This window comes from Chiloscyllium punctatum, chromosome 26, assembly GCF_047496795.1.
Source record: "Chiloscyllium punctatum isolate Juve2018m chromosome 26, sChiPun1.3, whole genome shotgun sequence".
Taxonomy (NCBI): Eukaryota; Metazoa; Chordata; class Chondrichthyes; order Orectolobiformes; family Hemiscylliidae; genus Chiloscyllium; species Chiloscyllium punctatum.
This window is the reverse complement of record NC_092764.1, coordinates 13,313,539-13,335,759: the sequence shown is the minus strand read 5'-3', so window position 1 is coordinate 13,335,759 and position 22,221 is coordinate 13,313,539. Positions and strand designations below refer to the sequence as shown.

The window sequence follows — 22,221 nt, the reverse complement described above, 5'->3', positions numbered from 1 at the left end:
AAGTGCCTTTGGTCATTTTCTTTTATTTTGTATAAATTCAAGTTGTATTTTTCCATATCACTGACACCAAGGTTCATAGTTCCTTGAAGGTGGAGTCACAGGTAGACAGGGGAGTAAAGAAGGCATATATTGGTCAGTAGTTGAATGAAGGAGTTGGGATGACATGTTGCAGGTGTACTCGATACAGCTTAAGCCACTTTTGGAATACTGCATTCATTTCCATTCTCCCTGCTGTAGGAAAGATGTTGTTAAACTTGAAAGGGTGCAGAAAAGATTTACAAGGATGTTGTCAGGGTTGGAGGGTTTGAGCTATTGGGAGTAGGCGGCATGGTGGCACAGTGGTCAGCACTGCTGCCTCACAGTGCCAGAGACCCAGGTTCAATTCCCGCCTCAGGCAACTGACTATGTGGAGTTTGCTCATTCTCCCCATGTTCTGCGTGGGTTTCCTCTGGATGCTCCGGTTTCCTCCAACAGTCCAAAAATGAGCAGGTTAGGTGAATTGGACATGCTAAATTGCCCATAGTGTTAGGTGAAGGGGTGAATGTAGGGTTCTGGGTGGGTGCGCTTAGGCGGGTCGGTGTGGACTTGTTGGGCCAGAGGGCTTGTTTCCACACTGTTAGTAATCTAATCTAGGCTGGGACTGCTTTCCCTGGAGCATTGGAGACTGAGGGGTGACCTTTCTAGAGGTTTATAAAATCATGAGGGGCATAGATACGGCAAATAGACAAGGTCTTTTCCTCAGGGTGGGTGAGTCCAAAACTAGAGGGAATAGGTTTAGGGCAAGAGAGCAAAGAGATAAGAGGGCCCTAAGGGGAAACTTGTTTGTGCAAAGGGTGGTGCATGTATAGAATGAGTTGCCAGTGTAAATGGTGGAGGCTGGTACAGTTACAACATTTAAAAGGCGTCTGGATGGGTATATGAATAGGAAGGGTTCAGAAGGATGTGGCCACGTGCTGCTAAATAGGTCTAGATTAATTTACAATATTTTGTTGGCTTGAGTGAATTGGACTGAAGGGCCTGTTTCCATGCTGTACAACTCTATGACTCTATGTACATCTGATCAAGATCATTTTGATGGAGGTGAGTCCATTTTATTTCCACTGGTTTAAATAGCTTGTGGATTCCAATTTTGGGAATTGGTCTTGGGACCTATATTCTAGGCCACATCACCTCTGCTGGCAGTCTCACTTTGTCGCAAAGTGGAGGGACACAGTACTGAAGGTGTGTTTGACCAGATCTTGGCATGATGTAGTCATGACTTCTACCCTATTGTTGTGGATGTGGAGCTGAACATTTAATTAGCTTTGTTGACAGTTGCACCATTCTATTTGGACATGTTGGAGAAATTTTACATCTTCAGAATATAGGACAGGTGGGATAATAAGAATTCTGACGGACTTAAATCAACCCGCAACCCAAACAAATCTGATCGCAATGGAATTGAATTGCAAAGGGTTTAACCAATCCACTCTCAGAAGCCAAAATGGCAACCAAAATCTTTTAAGCAAGCTTTATTTTAAATGAAATTTTACTTTTGACGCTGGGACCAGGAATCCCAATAGGTAAGAGGAGGGGAAGAGAATCAGATCCCTAAGATAAATACATTTCTAGCACTGCATCTGATTTGAAGGAGAAAGGAGTTTTTCTCTGGTCCAAAACAGTTTAACTTTTACATGTTCTGATTCTGTTCATTTGCCTCAATTACCTCCCTCCTCAGTTAATAAACATTTTCAACCTCTGTTTCATTTCTTGGACATGTGCGGAAAATCCATAATTTCTGACTTCCTACTGAAAATTACTCACCGCACCTCTCCACCTTCCCATCTATGAGGTGTGGAGTAAATATTGAGATAACTGAGTGTTAATTCCATCAAGATGCCACTGATATTTTTTAACTTCATCTTAGTTATTATATGATATAAGGTGTGAGATTTATATACATATTAATATCATTTATTTTAGACTTTGGATATTGGACTAGTGGCCTGTGGGTTTTTCAACTGTATGTAAGAGGGGTTCAGGAATTAACTTGTAAGTCTTTCTGGAGCCATGAGCTTGAACTAGTACATGTCAGAGAGTAGAAGACAGTGGCTCTGCTGGAATAATGATGGGAGTTTGTTTGTATTGTAAATCTGAGATAACATCTGTGAGAACAAACATTGAAAGTCACCCCTTTGACATGAAGAAAGTAGGGGAAGTAAAAGCCCCCTACCCACAATTCTCTCTCTGTTACGTCAATGACATCATCAGAGCTGCTTCCCTCTCTTATCTGGAATTGGTAAAATTTATCAATTTTGCTTCCAATTTCCACCCTGCTCTCACTTTCACCTGCTCTATCTCTGATTCCTCCCTTCTCTTCCTTTGCATCCTCTGTTTCAGTTTCTAAAGGAGTTTCTCTCAACAGGGTGCTGCAAGACCTGATGAATCTTTGCAGCAATTTTTTTTTCTGTTTGAGATGGACTCTTGATCTGTCGGGAAATCAAAGATAATGAGGAAAGGGCAGGAAAGTGAACATGAAGAATGCCGGGCCAACTGTGATGCTGCTGAATGGTGGAGTAGAGGGGCCGAATGGTCCACTCCTGTCCCTATTTCTTGGGGTCGTATAACTCAATTAAAGGAGACTTACTTAGAGGCAGCTTGGATGCGTGAAAGTGTGGGCTATGGGTTATATAAAGAAAATGATTATATGCTGTGTTGTTCTTAGGCAAGACTCAGCCAGATTTGAGGTACAATTGTAAGCACCTTGATAAATGTTTGGTCTTAAATAAAGTCAAGCATGTTTTGTCTTGTGCTCTGACTACAGAAGAATGTTGGAATTATTATTGGAATAGCAGTCTTATTTCTTTGTAATATTTGACAGTTTAAAAGCATTGAATATAACCTATTGAAAACGGGAGATTGTGGCTGATCTCATCAAGGTTTTACCATGATAAATATTTATCTGGGTAGATATGGAGAAACTATTTCAACTCATGGAGGAACAAACAGCAGGAAGGCATCACCTTACATTTATCATTCAGTATTTTCCATGTAAAGAGTATCAAAGTTTGCAACCTTTTTCCCCAAAAGGAAATTGTGTCATTTGACATTTTTTGAACTGAGATTGAGAGGTTTTTTTTGGTAACTGTCACGAGGCAGTTGAATGGAACTGAGATTGACAGAAACCATGAGCTAATTGTATGCCCAACATGGTGAGCTCCCTCCTGCTTTCAGCTCCCATGTTCCTGAGACCTTAAAACCAAGATTTCAAAATGACGCATATTGCAATTTTTAAACAAATAAACATTAAGAAAAACATTGCAATGAAACCCCCTAGATTAAAGAAACAACAGAAAAAAAAGTTAGTTTTACTATCTCATAGATGCAGGCCAGACAGTCTACATCAAAGCAGCCAGAACAATTTCCACGCAGAGCAATTTATTATTGATAGTAAGGAAGATTTAATCCACCTTGGGAAGGATATGGGAACAAGGGCATTAGACCCTGTGGTTCCATTTGGACATGGTTTTGTTTTGCGGGCACCACTTGAATCTCATTGGTAATAACGGTTGTGAATGTGTCCCATGCTAATGAGCTGCTTTCTTTATGTCGGCCCCAGCAGTGCCTATTCCATGCATTATTTAGGGATGAACTTCCCTGCTTCTCCATCCATCTAACCATTGTCAAGGAAATACGCAAACAAAACATCCTGCTGAGAATTTAATTTTCCCTATAATTTTACTTTAAAATGTCCCGATAGACTTCAGTTCTGTTCTGTCTGTCTGTCATGAAGGCTAGAATCACAGTGAATCTTGTCTTCTCGTTTCCGGAATTTGGATTGTTTTCAAAACTTTTCACTCCGCTGTTTACCTCCTGGCATATCACGGTCGTTTCATTTAAATTGCCAGTGTGACTTGAGGGACTCGTGTTTTTGTCACTGAAGATTAATTGCTGGAGCCTCATGATTTGACATTGAGGTCATTTGATAGTGTCTGGGTGACTGTAGCATTCCAGTACAACGCCAAGCTGATTTTTCATAAGCTGACGGTCTGAAACTTGTGCTTGATACGGTTTGATTTGGCCCACTTAAGTGCGGGTGGACGTCAAAAGGATATTTCCTCTCGCAGAAGAATCCAGAAAGGTCTCAGTTTTAAAATATAGGGTCACCCATTGAAGGCAGAGATGAGGGAACATGTTTTGATTCTCTGAGGATTGAGTGTCTTTGATATTCCCTTTGTTAAAATGCAGTAGATGCAGAATCTTCAAATAGTTTTAAGGTCAAGGTCGATAGACTCTTGGTGACCAAAGTGATGAAAGATAATCTGGCCAATGCAGGAATGCAGAGTTGAGATTGAAATCATGATTTTATTGAATAGTGATGAAGGGCTGAATGGCCTACTTCTGTTCTTTGTTTGTATGATACATGTTTCATGAGAGCACACTCAGAGTTATGTAGCAAATGTCATATCATGGAATCACATTTAATATTGGAGTCTGTCTTTTCAATCTTGCAAGTACAGGCTGTTTGGGTACGATCAGCACCTTTCCTGTTGTGAAAAGCTGGAAGGAATATGCCATTTGATGTAATCCATCAGTCTTTTTGGGATATGCTGCCTACATACCTGTTGTTAAGGGCGGGGGGAGCAATCCAGAATCCCAGTCTAATGTTGAGGGGATTTGGATAGGGTGAAAGTTGAATTCAACCTGATATTCCTGTTCATTAAATATCCTTGAGGGAATGAAACCTGCTGACCTTTAACCTAGTCTGGCCTTCATGTGAACAAAACTACGTTGGACACTTATATTTCATTTGGACAATTGTGGACATACAATAAATGTTGCCCTAGACATCTGCACCCACATCCTATGAATGAGTAAAAAATATCACATCAGCACTTCATAAAGCACATTACCCAGTGGCTTGGTAAGCAGGACAATTTTTTTAGGCTTAATCGGAACAATTATGAGAATTCTTCAAAGAATGAAGATCTTCAATGAGGTTGGCAGATTGGAAAATTTAGGACTGTTTTCATTGGAGAAGAAGAAGTTGAGAGGAATAAATTGTTCTAAACCATGAGGGGTCTAGCAAACAAGATCAAACCATGAGGGAACAGGTGATTGGTAAAAGAGACAAAGATGACAATGATTGGGAAATGGTATACATGGAGGGTCTGGTTGGAGCAGGGCCATGGAGACCTTTGAAAGGGGAATTGGGTCAAATCTGTAAAGGAATAATGCAGGGTTATGGGAAAAGAAAGAGGAGTGGTTATGGAGGTCAGCACAGCCTTAACAGGTCGAATGGCCTCCTTCTGTGCTATAACCGTTCTATGACGGTAAGATTCTGTGTTTTGTTTCATCAACATGTTGTTTAATAATGAATCAAATTCTCACAAGTTTGCAGTTCACAGCAGGGTCACTTGATAGGTTATTTACAGAGAAGGAGTTTCTTAGCTGGAGGGAAAGACGAATCATAGTTTACCTTGGCATCCAGCTAACATTCTGGCTGTCAATCGAACTCTCTGAGAGTCAAGCTACCTGTTATTTTGGGTTCTCCAACTCTGCAGGCCCTCTCTAGTCAGGAATGATGGGTGCTAAACTTTAAGACTTCTGCAAATATTGTCTGAAAGTAAACTGATCAAAGCAGCAAAATAATAAGCTTGGGGTTAAACTACTCTCACTCCTTCACTGTTTTTGTCTCTCTCTCTCTCTCTGTCTCTCTCTCTCTCTTTTCCCTTCTCTGTCTGCCATGCTCTCTTTTCCTTTTCCTCTGATTCTTTTCCCCCCACCTTCTCTCACTCCCTCTCTCTGTCAGTTCCAGTTCCACCTCTCTTCATATCTCTTTCAGTCTATCTCTGCGACCTGTCTCAGTGTATTTCCGTTTCTGACACCCTTCCTGTCTGTTTTATTCCCTCTTTCTATCAGTGCATATTTCTTTGAGCTTTCTCTTTTTCTGATCCTTTCCAACTCCTCACTCCTGCCCCTATGCTGGCTTCCATTGTACTCTGATGGCACCACTGAAGATGGAGAGTATCAAGTGGCAGACTGCCTGTGCACTGGTTTCCCATAGGTCGCTGTGCCCTCCATGATTGTACCAGGGTAGAGGGATGCCCTGCTCCATAAGCTTTTACCTGCATCTTTCCCTCCAGGTTACCCACTTCCTTTGTCCTCTTAAAATCCCATTGCCTCATTCCCTACAGGCTGCTGGCTTGGTTCTTGGCCTTAACCCCACCTTCACAAAAGAAATGGTACAGCTCCAGAGAAATGTTGAACTCTTGTCTGGCAACTTCTTCTTTCCTAGATTCCCTTCGGGAAGGGTATTTGTTTTTTTCATTTGGCCATAGGAGGTGTACTCGAGGCTGGCTAAATGAGTATTTATTGTCCAGAGGCCAGTTAAGAGTCAATTACATTAAAGTGGGTCTGGAGTCTCATATAGACCAGGAGAAATTGAGGACTGCAGATGCTGGAGATCAGAGTCGAAAGGTGTGGCGCTGGAAAAGCACAGCCGGTCAGGCAGCATCCGAGGAGCAGGAGAGTCAACGTTTCAGGCATAAGCCCTTCCGGGCTTGAGTATAGAAGTTGGAAGGTTTTATTGCAGTTATACAGGACATTTGTGAGGACACACTTGGGGGTTTTGTGTTCAGTTTTGGTCACCTTGTTATAGGATCTTGTTATAGGCATTCTGGGCTTATGCTCGAAACGTCAATTCTTCTGCTTCTAGGATGCTGCCTGATGTACTGTGCTTTTGCAGCGCCACATTTTTCGACTGTTATATAGACCAGGTCAGATTAAAAAAGCTGATTTCCTTCCCTAAAAGACATTAATGACCCAGACAGGGAATTATGACTATCAACCATGGTTACATGGTCGCTGTTAGGCTCACTTTTTTTTTGATTAGATTAGGTTACTTACAATGTGGAAACAGGCCCTTCGGCCCAAGAAGTCCACACCGCCCCGCCGAAGCGTAACCCACCCATACCCCTACATCTACATCTACCCCTTACCTAACACTACGGGCAATTTAGCATGGCCAATTCACCTGGCCGGCACATCTTTGGACTGTGGGAGGAAACCGGAGCACCCGGAGGAAACCCACGCAGGCACAGGGAGAACGTGCAAACTCCACACAGTCAGTCGCCTGAGGCGGGAATTGAACCCGGGTTTCCGGCGCTGTGAGGCAGCAGTGCTAACCACTGTGCCACCGTTTTTTTATTCATTCATGGGATAAGGGTGGTCCTGGCTAGGCCAGCATTTATTTCCCATTCCTAATTGCCCAGAAGACAATTAAGAGTCAACCATGTTGCTGTGGGTCTGGAGTTACATGTAGGACAGACCAGGTAAAAATGGCAGTTTCCTTCCTTAAAGAACATTAATGAACTAGATGGGTTTTTCCATCAATCAGCAATGGATTCATGGTCATCATTAGACTCTTAGTTCCAGATATTTATTGAATTCAAATCCACCACCTGATGTAACAGGACTTGAACCCAGGGCCCCGACCATGACCTGGGCCCCTGGATTAACAGTCCAATGATAATACCAGTTGGCCAATACCTCTCCCTATTAGTATGAGTTACTTACTGAATTTAGCATCTGCCATGGTGGGGTTTAAGCTCTGTCCTCAGCGCATGAGCCTGGGGTTCTGGATCACTCATCTAGCAACATTAAGACCACCCCTGATATTGGTCGATAAATGACTGTGGGGTAATTGGTTTTCCCAGTGGAGGGTTTGGCTCTCCAGTCTAACAGGGAGCCTGGGGAATCTGGCAGCTCAGAAATTCAGCCCTCTTGATCCTTAGCACCACCCCACTCACCCCTTGCTCCAGTAGGCAGCGCAGTGGCTCAATAGTTAGCACTGCTGCCTCACAGCGCTAGGGACCTGAGTTCAATTCTACCTTCGGGTGACTGGCTGTGTGGAGTTTGCACATTCTCTCCGTGTCTGTGTGGGTTTCCTCTGGGTGCTCCAGTTTCCTCTCACAGTCCAAGGATGTGCAGGTTTGGTGGATTGGTCATGGGAAGTGCAGGGATAGGGGGATACAGTTTGAGGTGTGTCTGGGTGGGATGTTCTGCAGGGGTCAGTGTGGACTCGTTAGGCCGAATGGCTGGCTTCTGCACTGCAGGGATTCTGTATAAAGGCTCTTGCTCATGGTGATGAGCCTGTGATAGGTGCTGGGGAATGATCCTGACTGTTATATCACTCCCTGAATACAGGGCATTCAGTCACCCACCTTACCTTGGTACTTTGGAGAATTCTGCAGGCCGGATGCTGTTAAAGTTACCAGCCTGTGAGCGTGAGTGCAAAGGGTTAAGCTGTTTCAAAACAATCATTCAACAGCAGGTTTTCTACTCAGTGAAGCACTGACAAACCGATCTGTTGCCAAGCAATGCAGAGCAGGTTAATAAATATTGTCAGCTGTAACTCGTGCTAACAAAGTCTTGCTGCTACTGCATGTTAAGGAATTGTCCATCAGACCTTGTAAAATGCTTCTCAATTTACGTAAATTGGAGGGACTGAGCTATGAAGTAGAAACCACTTGAAAAGGGGTAATAAAAACACTTGTGTTTTGTAGTTTGTTTTTCACACTCTGTGGATGCCCCACAGTGGCTTGCAGTCAGTGAAGCATTGTCAAAGTCAGGTGACTGATGTAGGAAAAATGGGAGCTATTCTGCGTACAGCACGAACCCACAGACAGCAGTGCAATGTGTGACCGGATTGACGTTTTGTTGGAAGGACAGGACTCAGTGGTCAGGACTCCAAGGGAAAATTCCCCTGCTGTTCTTCAAATTGCAACTTCCAGCTGAGAGAGCAAATGGGCCAAAGGGATAATTGTCTCATCTGAAGGACAACATCTCTCTCAGAGCAGCACTCCCTCACCTACTGCCAATGGGAAGGTCAGGTTGCATTCTGTACCTTGAGACTCGAGAGTCAAACATGAATCTCCCTGATCAAATAAGGAATGCTATCACTGAGTCATGGCTGACCATAAAGTGAGAAGGCTTAGTAGCTTTATAAAGCGGATCTCTCTTTCCCTCTGTCTCTTTGTCCCTGTCTCTCTCCCCCTCTGTGTCTCTCTCCCACTCTGTCTTTCTCCTTCTGTCCCTTTCCCTCTCTGTTTCTCTCCCCCTCTGTCTCCCTCCCTGCCTCTCTGCCTCTCCCCCTGTCTCCCTCCCCACTTCTCTCCCACCTCATCTGTCTCCCTCTCCGCCCCTCTCCCTCTCTCCTATCCTCTCTGCCCTTCTGTCTCTCTTCCTCTCTCCCTCTTCTCCATCTCTGACTCTCTCTCTATCTTTGTTTCTCTCTACTCTCCTTCTCTGTCCCTCTATCTCACACATACATTCTCCCTCATTCCTAATCTCAATCACACTCTGTCATTCTCCCACTGTCACATTCCACTTTCCCATTCACAATGATGCTGCTTAATCCAGTTCTGCTGTTTCTGATGTTTAACACTTTTCCCTCTCTTTCATCTTGATATTTAGCTCAGGTTGTGTTACTGTCTCTGCATGAGAGGTAAAAAAACAGCACTGTTCTAAGGAAGAGTCAGCGGACCTGAAGCAGTCTGCTTTCTCTCCACAGATGCTGCCAGACCTGCTGAATTTCTCCAGCAATTGACTTCAAATTTCACCATGTGCCCATGTTCAGATTGAATGTGGGTCACCAGGATATTATCTGAGTCGTTGGATGTCTAGTCCAACATCAATACCACTACACCATTGCCTTGACCCAATTAAGTTTTTTCTAATGATGTCAGTATTGTGGATGGTTGAGGTTATGAGGTAAAGGTGGAGCAGGAGCTGCAGTTTATTGCTTTATTGTGTTTGACTTTGGAGGGAATTCATGGACAGCACATAGTCATTTTCTCTTTCCATTTATTTATTCAAAACTGAGAACAAGAATGGGTGCATGACCCTAGATTTGGATTCAACTTGGAGTAGTTTGACATGCCTCACTCTCTTACTCTTTTTCTCTCTCTCATACTCTCTCTCTCTCTCTCTCAAGTCTTTTTGAAGTTTAGCTCTTGTGCTTGAGCCCAGCTGAGACGTCTTTTGCTTCCTGCACAGCTGTATGTGGGCAGTTGGACGTCTGCCAACACTGTAATAATAAAATCTGTTCAGTCAACCTTGGGGAATGATTTAAGGTTTGCCCTAGGGGAGGGATTGGAGTTGGGGTGGGGGGTGGGGGTGGGGGTGGGGGTGGGGGGGAAGCTGGGTGGTGACCGGGCACTGTGTGAGAGAAGCTTTAATAAATCAGGTATTTTGGAAATAGTCCCTTTGTGAAGGAGAAAATTGAAAAAAAAAGATTTTTGTAACAAATTGATTTTTGTGGTACGTGCTGTTTACATGCTTAATTAGATGTCACACTGGGAGCAAAACTGTCTTTCTCCATCTCTCTCTCAATCCCTGTCGTATTTTGTCCCCCAGTATGCTCCTCTTATTGGCCCACAGGAAAATTGACAGCAGGTCCTGACCAATGTGACCAGTAATCGTCTGGCATGTGTGCATGTTGCCATTGGGTGCAAAGAGAGACTCTGAGCATTATGTAGCGATTTACATAACCTCAGGATGCCTTAAAACATTCAATAACTAATTAAGCACTTCTGAAGTGTAGCTGTTGTTATAATGTTCAGAGGAAATTTGATAGGCGGTGTTCAAAATCGCCAAGTGTTTCAAAGGAGTAAATAAAGGACAGTCGTCTGCAGTACCAGATGGTTCGATAACCAGAGGGGACAGGTTTAAAGTGAATAGCAAAAGAGCCTGAAGAGACATGAGCAAATTACTTTTACGCAAGTTGTTGCAATTTGGAAATTGCTGCCTGAAAGGATGGTGAGAGTAGGAGCCATAATAACTTTCAAAAGGGAACCGAATCAATACTCAAAAGGAAGGTCTTACAGAGGCATGGGCACTGAGGGGAGGAGTGAGATTACTAGGAGAACTCTACCTGACTGGTAGGCCAAAATGGCCTCCATCTAGTGACATAAGGCTTTGGGCTTCTAACATGGTAGTGAATTTGCAGCCAGCATGCTCCCACTGTGTTGACTAAATCATCTATTTGTGTTGAATTGCTGCCCACACCACAGGGTGGTTGCTCTGTCTAGGTCCTTCCCCCACATCTGAGAGGGCAAGCGGGCCTTGGCTTGGCATTTCAACTGAGAGGCAGCACTTCTGATGCCTGTAGCCATGAACTGGAGTGTCAGTCTGGAATTCTCTAGAACAGGGTTTTGATTCTGTAAACTTCTGTCTCAAAAAGGCATGAGACATGGCTGATACTAAAGCAATAATTGGTCTTTGTTGTGGCGTAACCTCACACATTATCTCGGTTTGCATATAAAGGCGAGGTGAGGGGATAGCTGGCACAGGGGTGTCATGGCCCACCGTGGAAGAGTGGAGAGCCACCAGCGTTGAGAAAAACAACAAAATTAAGTATTAACGGCTGTGGGTATTCAGTCAGCCTGTGCTTGATTAACTCTTTGCTTTTCAAAGTAAAAAGGGTTGCGTGTGTCTCAGGCTTGTGTTCTCTGCTGTTCCTCAGGCCTCAGTATGGGGGAAAGTTCTGCCATGGTTCCAGCCGGCTCTATCAGATGTGTAATGTCCAGGTTTGTCAACACAGCAGCGTCCTGTTCCGAGACCAGCAATGTGCCGAGTACAACAGCAAGCCTTTCAGGGGCTGGTACTACAAGTGGAAACCCTACACAAAGGTCAATGGTAAATATTTGAATGTGGCAACTCACACTTTGGCAAGGGGCATGAGGGTGGAATTAAATTATAAGCTTGTCCCTTGCGAAAATACTGGGCCATCCCATCCACTTTCACCATGTTGTAGCATTCCATGTTCCTCCATTTTTCTTACATTCTCTCCTCCATCCCCTCCCCACAATCTTATTTGTGTCTTGTTTACTTTGCAGTAGAAAGTTCCCATTCTCTCCCTTTCACGCCTGCATTTGCACCGCTGTGACTTTTCTATACTGGGCATCTGCTGCTGTCGAAAGTGACCAAAAAGAAACATTTTCCAACCCCTTTCAGTCCTGAAGGAGAGTCATTGTGGACTCAACATGTGAACTCTGTTTCTCTCTGCACAGGTGCTGCCAGGCCTGCTGAGTTTCTCCAGTGCACTCTGCGTTTATTTGATTTCCAACATCTGCAGCACTGCTTTGGTTAGATCATTTCACCCAACTGATTTAAAAACAGAAGTTGCTGGAAAAGCTCAGCAGGTCTGGCAGCATCTGTGCAGAGAAATCAAAGTTAATGTTTCAGGTCCGGTAATCCTCCTTCAGAATGGTCACCCAACCAATTGGTGCTTGAGCCTCCTCTTACTAGACTTTATTTTGCCATCGTCGAGAGTGTGGTGCTGGAAAAGCACAGCATGTCAGGTAGCATCCAAGGAGCAGGAAAATTGACATTTTGGGCATAAGCCCTTCTCCTGCTCCTCAGGTGCTGCCTGACCTGCTGGGCTTTTCCAGCACCACACTCTCAACTCTGATCTCCAGCATCTGCAGTCCTCACTTTGTCCCTTTATTTTATCATCGTCAACCACATTCCATTCTCCCTCACATACCCCACTTCATTGCCTGTCCTTACTTACCTCACATCCTCCTTGGGAATAAGTTCCACATTTTCACCACTACCTTGGTCGAGATGTTTTTTTTCCTTTTGTATTTAGATGATTATTTTCTTTTTATGACCTCTCATTTTGGGCTCCCACACAACTGGAAGCATTTTCTCTGCCTCTACTTCACTGAATGGTCCATAATTATAAACATCTTTGTCACATTATCCACTCACCCTTTTCAACTCTGAAGAAGAAGCAGCAAAACCATTCTAACATAAGAACTTAAGAAACATGAGCAGGAGTAGATCACAAGACACCCCCTGAAGACTATATGGTTATTCAGTATGATTGTGGCTGGCCTTCTGCCTCAATTTCACTCTTTCTTCCTCTTCCCCACCTCCCTGATTCTCTGAGACACCAGGCAGCTGCCTATCTCAGCCTTGAATATAGCAAATGTTGGGATGTCAACAACACTGGGCAAGAGAATTCCCAATAATTCACAGCCCTGTGAGTGAAAAAGATTTGTCCTCATCTCTGTCCTGAGAGATTGTGCCTCCATGTTCTAGAATCGTCAGGCAGAGCACATGGGTTTATGGTGTCCATTCTGCAAACCATCTTCAGAATTTAGGCAGGTACTGGCTTGTGAATGGAGTCCATTTACGAGTCCGTTTGTTTGCAAGTCCAAGCACAGTGCAGGACAATGGAATGCAGTCGGTTGTAAGTACAGGAAGCGTCTGTATGTGTGTCTTCAAAAATAAAAACCATGTGTATGATCGCACTCAGAAGGATGAACATGTTCGTGAGTTGGACATTCATAAATCCAACAAAATCGTCTGTAAGAAACCAGTGAGAAGACATCTTCACAGCCTCTCATCACTTCCACTCCACAAACTAATCTTCTGAATCTTTGTGATACTGTCTCAGGTCCACTGAGGAGAATGTCATGGGCCTGTCTCGAGTTTTGAAAGGGAGAGGTGGGCAAAAAGGAGTTGGGCGGCCAACATCAAACACTCAACTCCCTAATGGTGGCTTCAGGTTTCACTGTTAGGCTCTCTGAATATTCAGGCGAATCGACTTACTGATGCTCTCTTCTACATTCATCAGCGAAACATGAATGCTATTAATACCCCATATTGTTGGAATTGAGTTCAGTGGTACAGCTTTGTTAGCCAAAATTATGAAACATTTGTGCTCACAAACCTGACTATATCATATGCGTAAGAGGTGAGGGAAATAACTGCATAGAGGCCAGTATCCTGCCACAAAGTCACCCTTTATTTACAGATGCATTGTTCTTGACACTGATCTGGCCTCCTCAGAGCCAGCTCTCAGACTGAACAGAACCTTGAACACTCCTGTGTTTGTCTGTCAGCCAGGGCCAGATTAATAGCCCCAATCAGGGAATTCATGCTCTATGAGGTCCACCTGGCTGAACACTGCCAGTATCAGGGGTGAAGTGATATCAGGAGGACCATCTAATGAAGAGGCTCCGTCATGTGCGGCCTTGTCATTGTTAGACGTTTACAGTGGAAGTTTTAAAGGCTAAATCGGCCAATGTCGCTGCCTGAACAAGGCAGCCCCACTGACTGACTGGGGTTGACAAGCACAGCCCAATCCTAAAGGGTCAGCAACGGAGAGGGGGTTCATTCATAAAAGGTCCATGGAACGCTGGGCTGAGTGGAAAGGAACAGCAGGGAATTGAACTGAATGGGAGTGACAGCCAGGGGTCACTGGAAGGATCCTGGGGATTGAAGAGACAATGCAAAAGGAAGAATCACAGTGATAGGAGCAAGGAGGACAAGTAAAGGGTGGGGACTGGATGTTTCGGGTGGAGAAGCAATTGGGAGTAATTTGGTGTACGGTTTGCTGAGGAGCAGCAGTGGAACTGAATGTGGTGTGGTTGTGGTTTCCAGTCTTTCCTATTAGTGGAAATACCTTCATTCACACCCACTCTACCCAGGCATCTCAGTATTGATTAAGTGTCAGTCAAATCCCCCCGTCTTCTCCAAGTCCTTCTGCAGTGTTCTGCATTATCCATCCCTTTACCCATCATAGTGTTATCTGAAAGCTTAGCAACAATGCCCTCAGTCCCTTCTTCCAGATCATTAACGTACAATGCGAAGAGTTATGGTCCCAGCACTCACGCATGTGAAATTCCAATGGTTGCCATCCTGAAAAAGACCTCTTTATCCCCACTTCCTGCCTTCTGTCAGTCAGCCTATCCTCTATCCATGTTAGTACCTTGTCCCTAACACCTTGTATCTCATTTAGCAACATTCTGTGCAGCATTTTCTCAAAGATCTTCTGGAATTCCAAATAGATCATATTCACTCGCTCTCTGTTTAACTCACTTGTTACCTGACAGAATCCTTATAGGTTTGTCAGGCATGACCTGCACTTCCACAGTTTTGTCCTTAATAATGGACTCTAAAATCTTACCAACAACCGAGATCAGGCTAACCGGCACCGAACTCATCTCTGCATACCTCGACACTGTCCTGTCCCCCTTAGTCCAAGAACTCCCCACCTACGTTCGGAACACCACCCACGCCCTCCACCTCCTCCATGATTTTCGCTTCCCCGGCCCCCAATGTCTTATCTTCACGATGGACATCCAGTCCCTATGCACTTCCATCCGCCATTGCGAAGGCCTGCAAGCCCTCCGCTTCTTCATCTCCCACCGACCCAACCAGTACCCTTCCACTGACCCCCTCCTTCAACTGACTGAACTGGTTCTTACTCTTAACAATTTCTCTTTCCAATCCTCCCATTTCCTCCAAACCAAAGGAGTAGCCATGGGCACCCGCATGGGCCCCAGCTATGCCTGCCTCTTCTTTGGATATGTGGAACAGTCCGTCTTCCACAGCTACACTGGCACCACCCCCCACCTTTTCCTCCGCTACATCGATGATTGTATTGGCACTACCTTGTGCTCCCATGAGGAGGTTGAACAGTTCATCCATTTTACTAACACCTTCCACCCGACCTTAAATTTACCTGGACCGTCTCAGACTCCTCCGTCCCCTTCCTCGATCTCTCCATTTCTATCTTGGGTGACTGACTCAACACAGACATTTACTACAAACCGACCGACTCCCACAGCTACCTAGATTACACCTCCTCCCACCCTGCCCCCTGTAAAAACGCCATCCCATATTCCCAATTCCTTCACCTCCACCGCATCTGCTCCCAGGAGGACCAATTCCACTACCGAACAACTCAAATGGCATCCTTCTTCAAAGACTGCAATTTCCCCTCCGACCTGGACAACGATGCTCTCCACCGCATCTCCTCCACTTCCCACACCTCCGCCCTTGAACTGCGCCCCTCCAATCGCCACCAGGACAGAACCCTATTGGTCCTCACCTTCCACCCCACCAACCTCCGGATACATCGTATCATCCTCCGTCATTTCTGCCACCTCCAAACAGACCCCACCACCAGGGATATATTTCCGTCCCTACCCCTATCAGCATTCCGGAGAGACCACTCCCTCTGTGACTCCCTCGTCAGGTCCATACCCCACACCAACCCAACCTCCACTCATGGCACCTTCCCCTGCAACTGCAAGAAATGCAAAACTTGTGCCCACACCTCCCCCATCACCCCCCTCCAAGGCCCCAATGGATCCTTCCATATCTGTCGCAAATTCACCTGCACCTCCACACACATCATTTACTGCATCTGCTGCACCCGATGTGGCCTCCTCTACATTGGGGAGACAGGCCGCCTACTTGCAGAACGTTTCAGGGGACACCTCTGGGACACCCGCACCAACCAACCCAACCGCCCCGCGGCTGAACACTTTAATGCCCCTTCCCCCTCCCATGCAGGTCCTTGGCCTCTTCCGTCGGCAGACCCTGGCCACACGTTGCCTGGAGGAAGAGCGCATCATCTTCCACCTAGGAACCCTCCAACCACAAGGGAAGAATGTAGATTTCTCCACCTTCCTCATTTCCCCTCCCCCCCCCACCTTATCTCAGTCCCAACCCTCAGACTCAGCACCGCTCTCTTGACCTGCAATCTTCTTTCTGACCTCTCCGCCCCCACCCCCTCTCCGGCCTATCACCCTCACCCTCACCTCCTTCCACCGATCGTATTCCCAGTGCCCCAGCCCCACACCCCCTCCCCCCTACCTTTTATCTCAGCCCTCTTGGCACACCAGCCTCATTCCTGAAGAAGGGCTTATGCCCGAAATGTCGATCCTCCTGCTCCTTGGATGCAGCCTGGCCTGCTGTGTTTTTCCAGCACCACACTTTTCAACTAGAGTTTCTTATGTTCTGTATCCCTCCCTTTTTAAACAGGGGTGTTACATTTGCCATTTTCCAGTCCTGTAGAACAGTCTCTGATTCCAGCGATTCTTGGAAGATCACCATCAATATTGTACCATCTCCTCAGCTATCTCTGGAGTGTAGTCCATCAAGTCCAATGATTTATCGATTTTCAGACCTTTCTGCTTCCCCATCATCTTCTCTTTAGTGGTGGTCACTACACTCACCCCCTGACTTTCTTGAGATTCTGGTATGCTACTGGTGTCTTTCACAATGAGGACCGATGCAAAGTATCTATTCAGTTTTCCTGCCATTTCTTTGGTCCCTGTTACTGATACTCCAGACTCATTTTGCAATAGTCTCAGATCCATTCTTGCTTCTCTCTTACCTGATAGGTATCTAAACATAGTCTTGCAATTTTCTTTTATATTACTCCCTGGCATATTCTTATATTTCATCTTTTCCCCTGCTTATTGCCATTTTAGTTACCCTCTGCTGGTTTTGAAAGGCTCCCCAGTCCTCGGGCTTCCCACTAATCTTCACAGCACTGGATGCTTTCTCTTTGCTTTTGTACTGTGCTCAACTTCCCTTGTTAGCTGTGGTTGCCTCGTCCTCCAGTTAGAATGCTGCTTCTTTGTTGGGATGAATTCCTGCTGTGTATCCTGAATTACCCCTAGAAACTCGGGGTACTGTGCTTCACCATCTTCCCTGCGAGGTTCCCCTTCTCAATCAACTCTGGGCCAGCTCCTCCCTCATATCTTTGTAGTTACCTTTACTCAATTGTATTACCATAGTATCAAATTCCAACTTCTCCCTCTCAAACTGCTGAGTTAATTCTATCATATTACGGCGACTGCTCCTTCGGGGATCCTCCACCTTAAGCTCCTTTATCAAGTCTGCATCATTACGCATGAATATGTAATTGGCTGAGAAAAATGTCATCATGAGGAATCCAGACCAGCTCTAAGCAGCACTACCTCCTGTGTTTAGGCCTGTTTCCACAGTTTGTTGAAAAAAAAACACACAGATTTTACCCAATGTCTCAAATCCAACTGCCCAAGCCAGGCATTGTCTGAAAACCAGATGTTTTTAGAATGTGCCATGCACCACATCTTATTGAAAAAAAATAAGTGATGTGTAGCACTTGTCTAATTATTCACACGAGTCCATTCCCACATTCCAAGTTCCCATTGGTCATGCCTGTTCAAACTTGCTTCAAAAAATCCATGTGACTAACTTCCCGATCCAAAACCTAGCAGGATCTGCATCCTAGCACAGCCTCAGCCCTGAGGTACCCAGTTTGGAGACACCATCCAAAGCCATGCACAGTTCCTAAGGCATGGTCTCACCAAAACCATGCACAATTGCTGTGTAATTGCCATGTTCTTGTACTTTAAAGACCAGAGTGACACTTGCTTTCCTGATTTCTCACTTCCATATTCAACATTGTGTGTTCCTTAGATGAGTATTCCCGCATCTTTCTGGACATCAGCATTTAGAAATTTTGTATCTTTAAAAACGATTTGTCTATTCTTAATACCATACTGAATAAGCTCGGACTGGCCATGGCATACTCTATCTGCCACTTTGTTGCACACTAACCAGTATGTATCTCATTGCTGCCTCTTTATAATTTCTCCAAAGTTAGCCATTCCACTCAACATTTGTTATCATCAGATCACTTAGACATATTGCACTCTGTCTCTTTCTCTCAGTCATTAATATAAATTGTAAGTGGTTGACGCTGTGACACTAATATTTGAGGCACTCCTGTTGTCACAACCTTCCACTATAAATAAAGCATTCTGCTTATCCTCTACCCATGTTAACATATTACCACTGCTCTAGCTTGGTTTGTCTACTAAAGTTTTATGTGGCATCTTTTTGAATGCCTTTTGGACGTACAATTTTATATCCAATACCTTTTTATCTACCTTACTGTCAAAAAAAATTTCTAATCATTTTGTTAAACACAATTTCTCTTTTCTAAAACTATGTTGATATGGTCTGATCAAACTATAGTTTTCTGGTCATTGACATCAGGGTAACTGGCCTGTAATTTCCTATTGTGTCTCCCTTTTTTCATCAACATTAAAACTAGTCTCAAAATATTAGTTGAAGTCCCCTCTATTTCCTCATTTCCAGAATAATTCCTCCTGTTTCTGCCTCCAAGGGAGCAACATTTATGATAGTTCTTTTAAATACATGTCAAAGCTCTGCTGATTGCATTTTGTTTTCTGGAGTATTTTACCCTGTTTATCCTTTTTCATCTATTTTTTGGTGACTTTTTGATTTCTAAGACAGTCCCAGTCCTAGGATCTCTCCTACTCTTTGCATCATAGTCTTCTTTTAACCTAATACTTCCATCTTTAGTAAACCACAGATACATCTTTCTTGTTGAGGTTTGTTCTGTTAATGGAGGATATTTTTCTTGGACATTTTGAATTGGCTTTAAATGTTTCCCATTTTTAATTTATCACCATATCTTTCAGTCTACTTAATCAACTTTAACCAGCTATTCTGTCATGCATACATGATTTGTTATAATTTTGAGACATTATTAGGGACCTATAAACTACTCCCACTAGTATTTTCAAACTCTTGTTATTCCTGACTTCTACCCATGCTGATCCTACATCTTGATCCTCTGAGGCAAAACCCTTTTTCACTGCTATTATAGACTCACAGTATGAAAACAGACCCTTCGGTCCAACATAATCACACACTAAAATCGTTTCAACTGCCTGCTCCTGGCCCACATCTCTCTAAATCTTTTCTAATTAAGTACTAATCTAAGTGTCTTTTAAACATTGTAACTGTGCCCGCATCCACCGTTTCCTCAGGAAGTTTATTCCACACACGAGCCACCCTCTGTGTAAAAGAAAAATGCTCCTCTTGAATATTTTAAATCTCTCTCCTCTTACCTTTAAAAATTTGCCCAATAGTCTTGAAAATCACCATCCTAGGAAAGAAGATACCCACCATTAACCCTGTCTATACTCCTCATGATTTTATAAACCTCTTTAAGGTCATCTCTCAACCTCCTATGCTCCAGTGAAAAAGTCCCAGCCTATCCAACTCAAGTCTTCCATACCTGGCAACGTCTTGGTAAATCTCTTCTGAACCCTCTCTAGTTTCACAATATCCATTCATGCGTCTCTGGCTAGGCCAGTATTTATTACCCATCTCTAACTGCCGAGAAAACAGTTGAAAATCGACCACATTGCTGTGGGTCTGGAGTCACATGTAGGCCAGAGTGCGTACGGAAGGCATTTCCTTCCCTAGAGGATATTAGTAAACCAGATGGGTTTTCTGCCCTGATGCCATCCTTCACTATCAGAGTTACCCATTCTCCTTTACTATTTTTGTTCTGTTGTGTCTGGGATTTAGGCTGCTTCAGCTAAAATGCTGCACCCCACTTTGGCTTGTCCTCAGAGATGTGCTGACCCGATTCAATTTTCTTCAAGTGAAAGTTGTTCATATTCTCATTAAATGAATGTCCAAGTTCAAGTTAACAAGACCCTGAGTGGTCTGCAGATGTTTCGCTATTGAAAATGGCCATTGTGTCGAGGCATTTTATTCAGCTCTGATTATTTTGGGCAAAATATTTGACATGTACACATTTTCCTGAGTTCTCACATATCATGAATTGATAATGTGTGTCTCAGTCACATCGCCTGACCAAGTATCTGCAGGGAAGGAGAAAAACAAACCAGAAAGACCTCGTACATTATCCATGTGATCCAGTTCCATTGGGAAGTCTTACCTAATCTTGGTGAGAGGTTAAACGTTTGATGTGATTTTAGTTAGTCCAGTTAGTGTTTAGACACAGTGTTTGTAATGAACGCAATTGAAACTGTGTCAAAAGGTTATGGGCTCAAGTCCCAGTCTAGAGATTTGATCATAACATTGAAACTGTGAAGTGTATGAGCGATTGCTACTTTACCAGAGGATCAACACTGAGTGCAGTTATATTGCAAGAGGGTCATTTATGAGAGAGTGCTGCACTGTTACAGAATCAGCATGAGGGTGTGCTACACTGTTACAGAATCAGTACTGATTGAGTACTGTACTAATGGGGAGTGAGTAGTGAGGGAGTGCTGCTGTGTTGGAGGGTTTGTCCTGAAGGAGTGCTGCACTGCCAGGGAAGCTGTGCTAAGGTCAGAGATGCTATCTTTCAGATGAAGCATTAAACAGATGGCTCCTTTTGCCTTTGGGGGGTGGGGGAGGTGGGGAGAGGGTGGATGTGAAAGATCGAGCAGCACAATTTTGGGACTTCGACCCTGTCTATCTAATCCCTCTGAAAAACAGCTTGATGATGTGGCACTTTGCAGTTTGTGAGATTTGCGATGCATAACTTACCTGCTGCAGTTCCTGCACTATCGTAAGGGACTACACTTCGAAAAGAACTTTCTTTCAGGAATACCCAGGGTTGCGAAAGTCGCTATGTAAATGAAAGCCTTTTGTTTCTGCTGAGTATTTTGATAGCTGCTCGATACTCATTTGTAAGGTTGACATGGATCTCACTGTGAGTGGACCTCTGTCACCAGTGTCCAGTCCTTGGATGAAAGCTGAGGCTTGACAAGGGCGAGTGGGAATCACCATAATGCTATCGAGTCTGACACCATACACATGGTGGAGAGAATCAGAACATTTTGGGGAGAAGACAATTTCCTTTGGGATTACAGCTTCAGTCCCTCTGAGTGGAGTGCAGTTTTTCTCCTCTTGTTCCAAGTACCCATGCTGCCAACTTCACCGGAGAGTGAGTTGAATGCACTCCAAAGGGAAATTGGAACTTCACTTTCAACATTTTGGCCATGCACCAGTGGTGATGGGCATTAGTCTGCTTTGGAAATGTATTAATTCCTTTCTGAGTGGTGCACGCACCCTGCAGTGTGCTTTGCACCTACCTCAGACCTGTGTAGGAAGTGGGAAAAGTTATTCCCAGCTGATGGGCAGCACACATGTGCAGTGCAAACCTTTTTAGCTTCTCATTTAGATAAAAGCAGAAATTGAGATTGTACAGCACAGAAGATGACCATTTGATCCATCTTTTCCTTGCTGGCTATTCTGAAAATGTGACCCAAAGAGTTTCACACTCTTTATCTTATCCCCACGGATCTTTTCAGTGTGTAGCCCTTTGAAATTTACAATTAATAACTTTCCTCAAATCTTTCGGAAAACTTGCACAAACTTGTTCAATTAAAAATATCCCCCCCTCTTCAATTATTTTGAAGCTGTGTCCTCTGGTTATGTTTTTAACAGCATAGCAGTGACTACTCTTCAAAAATACATACTTGGCTATGAAGCATTTTTAGAATTTCTAAGCTGTTCAAAGATGCTGTACAAATTTGATACTTCTTGGTAACTTCTGCTTTTCCATTTTTTAGCAATAGACAGCATGATTTTGTGAGTGTGAGTCATACC

The 22,221-nt window shown here is 44.2% G+C and overlaps 1 protein-coding gene across 5 annotated transcripts in view; it reads left to right on the top strand.

The window, feature by feature from the left end:
- adamts18 (ADAM metallopeptidase with thrombospondin type 1 motif, 18) overlaps nt 1–22,221 on the top strand; it is a 282,233-nt gene that overhangs the window by 150,532 nt on the left and 109,480 nt on the right. For all 5 annotated transcript variants that reach the window (XR_011964232.1, XM_072595845.1, XM_072595849.1 and 2 more), the window contains one exon: nt 11,507–11,679. Coding sequence is in view for 4 of the 5 variants with exons in the window: in XM_072595845.1 (XP_072451946.1) it covers nt 11,507–11,679 (173 nt within the window). In the remaining variant the exon portion in view is untranslated. The remainder of the gene's footprint in view (nt 1–11,506; nt 11,680–22,221) is intronic.